Raw genomic sequence first — 10,144 nt, 5'->3', positions numbered from 1 at the left:
TACAAGCAAATACATGCGACTTCTTACGGGCGGAAATGGCGCGCCTCATAAATCAAGCCGGCGTATGTCGTGGCGTAAGTGGTCATTGCCTGAAATGGAAGAAAGAAGCCATCAACTAGCTTTACATTATCATTAATGTCGAAATTTTATACGACTAAACATTTTTACCGGTGATGGAAGAGTGAAGTTGTAACTAACTATTTGAAGCATTATTGGTCGAAGCTCTTCAGGAGTGAATTTCCCATGACAATTATGTTCATTGTCATAATAAACTGAACGATTGCAAAATGTAAAATTGATTGTGTCTGAATTATCTCTAGTTGAGTTCAAGAAGACATATTGCTTGGCAGGGTTTATCCATACAATATGAGTTTGGGTTGTTCCTTTTCCTTTTAAGAGCCGAGAAGAACTTCGCCAGTAAAAAATAATATGAGGGCCCCAGAAGGGTTACGCAAAATTTATTAAAGAAAACAAAATAAAATGGTAATATAAACAAAATATAGCGCCCCTCTTCCTTACACAAAAAAATCTACCATTCTGGACACTTTTTGAACATGATGGTACACATAAACCTTGCCCCGAGTTCACAAAGCATTCGCAGACTTAAGTTAAGAATTTAGTCAACTTTAAAACACTGTTTATGAGAAATATCTTTGACCAGAAACACAAAACTTTGCACATAGTTTCTTATTGATGTATTTGACACATTAAAACAACAAAAGCTTTATAAAGGGCAATATTTTAGTTAAAGGAGCTAAATCGCTAACATAAGGGACCTAGAAATTGACAAAAGTGGGTCTCAACGCATATAATACTGTAATATGAATGTATATAAACTGATTTACATTCAATGGTTTCCGTTTTTACTCCAATTTCAAATCAGTTATTTCGGCGAAATAAGCCAGCAGTCTCAAGCGAGTGCAAATTTCTAGCGTCTGGTTATTCCAGTCTACATACGTCGTTTGATTTGGTGCAATGTGTCTAGCCTCGTCCCTCGGGTCTCTTGATACAACTGGGGCTGAAGCGCATTATGGTACACGATTCGTGTACCAATGGTAAAATGTTTATTTTGTCTTAAATATTGGATATCAAAAGCCCACCCTTTTCCGATAAGATCACAACATGAATGTTGATTTAATTTGACAAATAAATCGTGTTTTCAATGTTGAAGATTTTGGATGATAATGAGTTAGAGACTTAGCTACTTTAAAATAAGGCGATCAATTTTGAGTAAATTCTTAACTTATGCCTGAGAATGCATTGTGAACTAGGGGCCTTGTCGTATAACATATTTGCTGTAATCATATCTTATTCTCCGCTCTTCCGTTTCAATTATATGTAATATATACCGAGGCAATGAAAACGAACCACTCGGCCAATAAAGACGGGCATACGCCATACAGCGATATGCCAAGTTTGACCTGACCCATGGATGCGCCAGATTCGGGAGAGCAGGAGTGCCAGAGATACTGGAGTGGGGGATGTATTTTAACGAAGAGTGGAGAAGGATCCCATGCAATTACCCCAAGCAGCTATTCATAGGCTTATATCCCCCTTGCGACAGAATGGGACGGTTGACAACTCATCGACAAGATCGTACGCTACCAGCTTCCCGGAAAGATGCTACTGTGATCGGTCCGAATGGGTTCAGCGGTGCTGACACATTCTGTTTCACCGCGTTAATGCAAAAGCTTAACATTTACTGAGGATCAATTTGATGCTGACACTGTTTGTCAAGTTCGTAAAGTTGTTATGGTCCCTAGCTGTGGGTTGTTGATTTTATTTTGTATCGATAAATTTCCAGTTTACAACCATGCCAAATTTAGTTTAAACAATATTTTATTTATTTGAAAAGGATTGAACAACAGGCCAAATTTCAGCTGCAGTATGTCTCACTAGCACTCCCAGCGGTGCGTTTCCATATTCTATTTTTTTAATGGTTTGCACATATACAAGAATTTAGAAATGGCTATTCAATGAAGGGGCTGGGTACTAAAAGGTAAATATGTGGAAAAACATAAAATTGATGGGGTAGCAACCTTCGAAATATGTACACAAAAACATTTTTTTTACAGTCAGGAAGTACCACAGTGTAAATTGTGTATATATAAAAAAATCTCCCCAGAGACTGATGTTATTAACGGACAGTCTAATTAAATGAATGGGATCAACCAAAGATTGTATATCCCAATAAGAAACACAGAAATGAGTTTTTACATATCTTTATTCTATTTGTCTGTATTAAAACAGATATATTTAATTTGATAGTGTTGTCAATGAGATGTGATTGATTTATTATATTAATATTATATGTACAAATATATTCACTGTCATATATGTAACTTATATACCAGGATAGTTTACACTTTACATAATATGAAAAAATAATTTTAAATTAAAAACAAAGAAAATAAACAACACTTACCAACATGTACATCAAACATAAAATACAAACAAATAACAATATACACCACTTCATATATACATATGAATAAATATAGGTAGACCGTTTTATGTATATGAATGTATATATTAAACTTAGACAATTTATTTCAATGATAAGTACAATTTGAAGGAAAAGTACAATTTGAAGGATAAGTACAATCTAAATGATAAGTACAAAACTACAATCTGAACGATAAGTACAATCTGCTTCTAAGTACAAGTTAAAAAGTAATCGAATTTATAAAACGACCAGTTTTCAACATTTGGTGCTGAACAACAACAGTTGTTATAGTAACAGATAACAACAACAGTTGTTATAGTAACAGAATAAAGCTGTTGATTTGTTTGTTAGGACAAATTAGGATAATATTGTTATGGTAACAGGTTAAAGACATTTTACTAGCTCAGCAATGCCAGGACACCCAAAGTGTTGATATGGTAACATAATTGACCTTCATATTGTCACAAATAATTGCCATGGTAACAGATCAGTCTATTATGACATTGCTATGGTAATAGATAAGAGTATTGTGACATTGCTATGGTAACAGATTAGAGTATTATGGGATTGTTATGATAACAGATAAGAGTATTATGACATTGCTATGGTAACAGATAAGAGTATTATATTACTATGGTAACAGATTAAAACAGTGTTGTCATGGTAACCAACTAGGTAGTGTGCTGTTGTTTTGAGTATCATATTCTTTTCACAGAATCACCTGAATCTTTTACAGTTTGGAGCAATACATAACTTTAGAATACTGTTGTATTTGACTAGAAGTGTATGATAAGAAAACACCCTGATTGGAATGATAGATGTGTTTTAACAGTATATATAACACCTGATAATATAAAAATAAATATAGCACTGATTACACTAGCACTTTATTGCTTGTCTGTGTAGTTCATGTCTATCACTAATAATTTAAGGAATGTTAAAATTAATAAAAAAAAAAAAAGAACACACATTGAATAATGAATTTTTTTTTTTCATTTTAAATAAGTTTAAGAAATAGTTGATTTCAATGGTTACTATGCCTACAAAAAATAATGTTTACATCAAATTGACTTTTTCATGCATATTTAAACATATGTATTAACAAATATATCATACCCACATGGAAATAAAAAAAATCCTGCAAATACAATAATATACAGCTTGATCTTAATCAATTACAAACATCATTAAGTAATTTAAACAGAGACTTCGACACTCGGTATAATTAAGAAATATTTATTTAAGTTCACTTGTAGGTTTATTCTGGGAGTATTCTTCCCTGCTTTTCACTTATTGATAGTTTATCAAGTATATTAGATACAATATTTAATTTAAACTATATTTAATTAATACCCAATTTAATACAGGACAAAATATGACTACATTTATTGCTTTGTTTTCTTAAGTACATGTAATACTGAAGTGACAAATAAATAATAAAATAAAATTGTTTTTTGGGGATTTATTTTGTTTTAAGAAACTATTTATAATAACAACAACTGTATTGGCTATTTTGAATATAATACTTTTGTCTTGCTTAAAATTCCCCTATAACTCTTTACGACTACCATTTATGAAATTATATTTTTGCATTAATGGGTAAGCTAAAATTGCATGCAAGACTATAATCCCAATATGAAATTAAATTTCCAAAATTAATTAATATATCTATACACTTTTGAAAATCTAATATTTATGATAAATGTTATATCAGGTTACTGGAAATAAAGAAATGAAATGGGGTTTAATGTCCTACTGTTCTGCTCTGACTGGGCTAATGAAGACTGGCATACGCCATGCAGTGTGCTATGAGAGAAATTTTGCCCAGGAAGCGGCACTATGGCCTACTCTTATATCGAATTCCAACTCCAAGGGATCTTTTACATGCACGCCAATGTATACACAGGACCTCGGTTTTTCATCCCATGCAATCGACCACTGTCCTGCACCACTGACACGGAGAAACCACGCCGAAAAATCCTGATGAACTTTTTTGGCCAATGAAGGTATCGAACACGTGACCTTCAGGCTAGCTAGCCAGAAATAAAGCATGCGGAAAGTTTTTCTTCACAACCCATTTTATAATGACAACCTAATATTATGTACCAATAATGTAATCATAAGAGGTTAATATGTCTTAATCCAAAGAGTTTATATTAAAAATTTATATAGACAAAAATTATATAATGTTTGTAAAAATCTATTTTAAATAATTTCAAAATAATAATAATAAATTAAAACATCAGTGAGCAGTGCTTAGTAATGTATGAGTGACCTCAGAAAAGGTCAATAGAGGATTTTCAGTGGGATCCGTTTCCTTGACACTTGCAAGCTGAAAAAGAGACAGTAAAGGTATCAATTCCATTACAGTACTCTACTGAGATGACATTTCATTTGAAATGATGGAAACGCTAGTATTATGTTACAAGTTAACTTGTTCACTCCTTACTACAATAAATCTATGATTCATACAAATCACATAAGGGAATAAAAACAAATTTATCATATTTATATTATTTTCAACAAAAACAATTAACTTGTTTATTCCATTCTCTTCCATTTTAATCCAGACTGTATTTTAAGTTTTTTTTGTTTTTTTTAAATTAAATGTATAGACTGGCTACTCATCAGACTTGGACATACAGATAGATCATCTTGACACACTGTCATATATAATTTATAATATTATCAACACTGAATGGTTCTAAAATGACTAGACTTCAAAAATATGTTTTCTTAAAAAATTTTGTAAAAGTATTTATTTCAAAAGTAGAAATCAGCTCAGAAATAAAAGTGTAAAGAACATATGGATACTGAAAACCTAGCAAATCATTTTTTTTTAAGTCTTAAATATTTATTCCTTTAAATAATTTTATTTTTATAAATTCAAAAACTAGAGGGTAATAGTTATTTCCGATTTCTGAAAAACTCTTTTGGAATATCGGCTATTTGTTTTGTTTAAATAGTAAATACAAACTAGCCATTTGTGATGTATCTCATGTTGATTATATGTGACCCACTCCCACAAAACCAGGCGCTTGTCACCCAACTTCATTTTGTACTATGGGCACAAAAGCATAAACCATATATGCCTTCTTGTTGCTGTGAATAAGTCGAACTCAACTCCAGATGATATGACAAATTTTGAAAGAATTGCATTTTTGGAAAGCTTATAGGCAGTGCACTATTCAAAAATGCTGCCAGCTCTATTTTCATAAAAATGACCAAGAGCTTGGTTTTGTGGGAGCAGCTCACATATTATGCGTACACCAGGGCTTCCTCTTCAAAATTTTCACTGCCGGTCATTTTTGATAACGCATGAAAACTTTTCAAAGTAAATTCATATTTATAAATAAGTCTTTATCCAATGAAGTTTAATATAAAACTGACTGCTTTGTACATAGATACAATGTTACAATGTTCAACCAAACTAAGTTCACACAATTCAGCAGAATTCAGTAAGGTATATGATTCATGTGTCCATACAATTCAGTAGACTGATTACTATTTAAGGTATATCAATATTTCATGGGTTTTTTTTCATGGTAGAGTACACTATACCCCGGTATGTTCAGACAGTACACTATACCCCGGTATGTTCAGACAGTACACTATACCCCGGTATGTTCAGACAGTACACTATACCCCAGTATGTTCAGACAGTACACTATACCCCGGTATGTTCAGACAGTACACTATACCCCAGTATGTTCAGACAGTACACTATACCCCAGTATGTTCAGACAGTACACTATACCCCAGTATGTTCAGACAGTACACTATACCCCGGTATGTTCAGACAGATATATATGCAAGCGGGGTCTGATTTTATACAGCTGGTTGACAGCTGAAAACAATACTTTCATTTCACTGATTACAATCTTAATAAACATCTTCAGTATTTCATTATTCTAAATCGCCATTAGCATCTTATTTTTAATAAAAATATGTTTGGTGGAATTTATATCTTAAATGCTTCTTCAAATATGGAGTGAGCTATGATCAATTGTCAGGGTGTGATATCTTACCTTTTCAGGTTGAAAAGTTTCAGGTAGAATAACTCGTTGTGATTTGCCGCAATAACCATAGAGATCCCCAGTCCAATCACGGTTATCTTGATAGTTACTATGGGTGTTGTTACAGTGATGTAACCATGGTGATTTAACCACAGGAACTGGTATGCTTGCTGTTTGCTTATCACATGAACGTCTGCACAAAAAGAAAAAAATATATATATATACCGGTTTATCAGTAGACAAAAATGTTGAACATTTTTTTTTTGAAATTTCAAGCCTTTTAATGAAAATACATCATATTTGTTACCTCTCCATTCGGAAGGGGAGCGATAGAAATGTTGCTTTCAGCATGCACCAAATATTATTTTACTGCATGTGGATGATTATTTGCATCAATAATATAAAACATGTTTTCTTTTTCACTTCAAAAGTACAACAGAAATTGTTAGCTGTGTGAAATAAGTGGTACCAAGTGTTCTTACCTGGCTTGTATTACTGAAGTCTGTGATGTATTGCATTTTGGACTGATTCTGTGGATAACACTGTGTTCCATGACTTTACCAACAGATAAATCAGGAGAAACCATATTTGGTTGCCCTGGAGACAGTTCCCTCTCGGTATTAACAGAATTATACTGGCTGCGTTTATCACACGTCGAACTATTCCACGATAAACAGTTATTATTATTATTATTATTATTGGGTGCCTTTGATTGGCTGATGACACCAGCAACAGAAGTAAGATGATGATTGGGTGATGAACCAAGATCTGTCATTGCTAACTGAGATGATGTGTAGATATTCGTGGATTTGATCACCGAATTATGTCCTAAACTAATGGCCTGCGGTAGGTCATGATGTATCACATTTTCCGATGATTTGTCCTTGGCAATCATACTTGGAGTGTGGGCAGGTTTGTAAAAATGGGAGGGGGGAACACAAGATGGCGCCACACTTCCTTCGATAGGATTCATGTAAGGATTAGGATTATACACAGAAGAGGATCGGAGATCAACAGGTTCTAATGAGCCATTTAGACGTGGAAAACGTTCGTGTAAATCGTACCCATATTTTCTGATATCAGAGTCCATATGAGAAATGTCATCTCCACAGTGAACTTTTTTTGATAAATCTATGCTGTAAGGATCAAAACCGTACTTTGGCACATCGTAACCATATTTATTAGCTGGAGTCATAATGTCCGTAAAAGTATTGCTTGAGTAAGGAAGGGTAGGCTGATATTGCCGATGATCGTAAAAATAGCCGTTTGTTAGTCCATGTTTATCCCCATCAAAACGATACGAGTCTGTTGTTGGATACAAGGGCGCAGGTAAAGAACTGTATCCATGGGAACGATAAATATCGGTTTCATATCCATAATTATTGCTTCCATACGGATAAATTATGTCTGCTTTATAATCATTTGTATCATAAGAATTAAATGGCGGATACGGTGAATACCCCGGGAGACCATTTAACAAACAAGCACCTTTACGTTTCTTATTCACCATAGCCGTTTCCCTCGTCTGAGCCTTTTTCTTTGATTTGCTGGATTTAGATTTTGGAGAAAACTCGTCTTCTGGAAAACCAAACCCACCACATAAGTCCATATCTAATAGTGGATAAGGTAATTTAAATTCATTACCACGTTTCCCAAATAAATCCTGACCTTCGTCATCTCTGTAAAAAAGAATTTGAAACATTAGATTTACTATATCATCATTCAAAAATTTTGCTTTCAAGAGCAAAGTACAGATCTAAGAATTATTATGGACAAAGGTGTAAGGGAGCCTTTAGGAAGTCAATCATATCTTAAAATCATGGTTTTAAGAATGCATGGTATTATACTGATTTGGGGATACCCTATTTTGAGCAATGTTCTCTGAAAACATGTTGACACACTTTAGAATTACCCAATAGTGAAAATGCCTTTATATTATTATATGGACATGGGTTAGAATTTGCTTGCATTGGTCTGAAAACAATGTTAAATAAACCATTCATTAGAATGACAGTCCAAATTTGTAACCAAGCACTGAATTTTAGCTACATTCAATTTTTAGAGACAGTAATAAAGAGATGCGTTTAATTTCCATTCGACACAAACTAGGTCATTTCAGGACTAACATATTGTTCAATTTTATTTCAACAATTTAGCAGTGGGAGGAAACCAGATGACCCCGAGAAAACCCATGAGGTTGGACAGGCGACAGACCTTATGATGCAACACGCACACACTAACCATTCAGCCATACAACATGCCGAGACAGAAGGATTTTGTACACTTGTGCTGGACTGTATACTCAGATACAAATGATGAGAAACTTACGTTAATTGTCGATGTGTAGCTATTATAAAATCTGGTTTACTGTTTTTATAGACTACTTTACAACTAGACTGTAACCAACACCAGCGAAAATCTTTTGTCATCCAGCGATACGCTATCAACCCTGAACTTCCAGTCTTTATTACTAAAACAATACAAAACATTTATTTCAACTGAGAATAACAGATTCTGGGGAAGAGTTCTCTGGTTAAGTATGGTTCTGGATGAATGACCCAATTTGAGATCAGAGGGATCCAAGATTCCAAGTTGCAGATGAATCATCTCAAGTATTGGTATATGGCATCAAATGACAAGTAGGAGGCTTGGGATGATAAGTTTAGCGTGGATGAACTGGGATATCAATGGGGTGATCTTGGATGGGGCATTTCAGATGACAAAGTGTGGATGGATGATTTCTAATGACAAGTATGGACATATGACATCAAATGGCAAGTGGGAGATTTGGGATGATAAGTTTAGCGTGGATGAACTGGGATATCAATGGGGTGATCTTGGATGGGGCATTTCAGATGACAAAGTGTGGATGGATGATTTCTAATGACAAGTATGGACATATGACATCAAATGGCAAGTGGGAGATTTGGGATGATAAGTTTAGTGTGGATGAACTGGGATATCAATGGGGTGATCTTGGATGACATGCTGTGGATGGACATTTTAAGATTACAAGATGAGGATGGGTAATTAGGGATTAATGGACTGGGTGATCCAAGATTTTAAGATGGGGAGGGATGATCTGGGATGAAAATATGACTGTGTGTGATCTGACAGATTGAGGCACATGATATAAACGATGAGAAGTTGGAAACAATAGGTGTTAAGTTGAGGATGAATGACCGGTGTTGTCTTTGGATAATCTGGGAAGCTAATCATGGGGAAAACCTGATATGTAGGATAGACTGAGAATGATGATCTAATATGATGTAATCTCTAGGATAGTTGGTTAAGGATACATTATGGAAGACTACATAAAGAGCTGGCAGTTCTTGATATAATAGTTAAAAACTAGATGATGTAAAGGGAATGTGCTGAAATTTCAGTCAATTGCTTCCCTCTAACCCGAGAAAACCTCATTTAAAAATCTTTGTAGCCTCGATTGTCATTGTTAGTGCTGTCGCAATAATTAACAAAGTCTCCATTATTCATTTTTGCATTTAATCATAAACAGACTTTGAACAACAGATCAGATTCAAATCCAATGAAAATCAGACAGATAAGATGGCATCGAGAGTTGATTATGGTCTTTTCATGTTAATAAATGTTTAATTAAAAGTTTATATAACATTTCAGGGGTAAAGAAAGACCTGCAATAGGCAGATTTACCTCTTGCATAATG

General features: G+C 34.0%; 1 protein-coding gene across 1 annotated transcript in view; it reads right to left on the bottom strand.

The window, feature by feature from the left end:
* Positions 1 to 4,688: 4,688 nt before the first annotated feature.
* The window catches only part of LOC126810627 (uncharacterized), a 43,755-nt gene continuing 38,299 nt past the window's right edge, over positions 4,689 to 10,144 (bottom strand). The window contains exons 9-12 of the mRNA XM_050535809.2: positions 8,791 to 8,932; positions 6,945 to 8,141; positions 6,475 to 6,655; positions 4,689 to 4,778 (exon numbers count right to left, since the gene is read on the bottom strand). Of these exons, the coding sequence (XP_050391766.2) occupies positions 4,689 to 4,778; positions 6,475 to 6,655; positions 6,945 to 8,141; positions 8,791 to 8,932 (1,610 nt within the window). The remainder of the gene's footprint in view (positions 4,779 to 6,474; positions 6,656 to 6,944; positions 8,142 to 8,790; positions 8,933 to 10,144) is intronic.

Source organism: Patella vulgata, chromosome 2 (genome assembly GCF_932274485.2).
Source record: "Patella vulgata chromosome 2, xgPatVulg1.2, whole genome shotgun sequence".
Lineage (NCBI taxonomy): Eukaryota > Metazoa > Mollusca > Gastropoda > Patellidae > Patella > Patella vulgata.
This window is presented reverse-complemented; position numbering and strand designations above follow the sequence as displayed.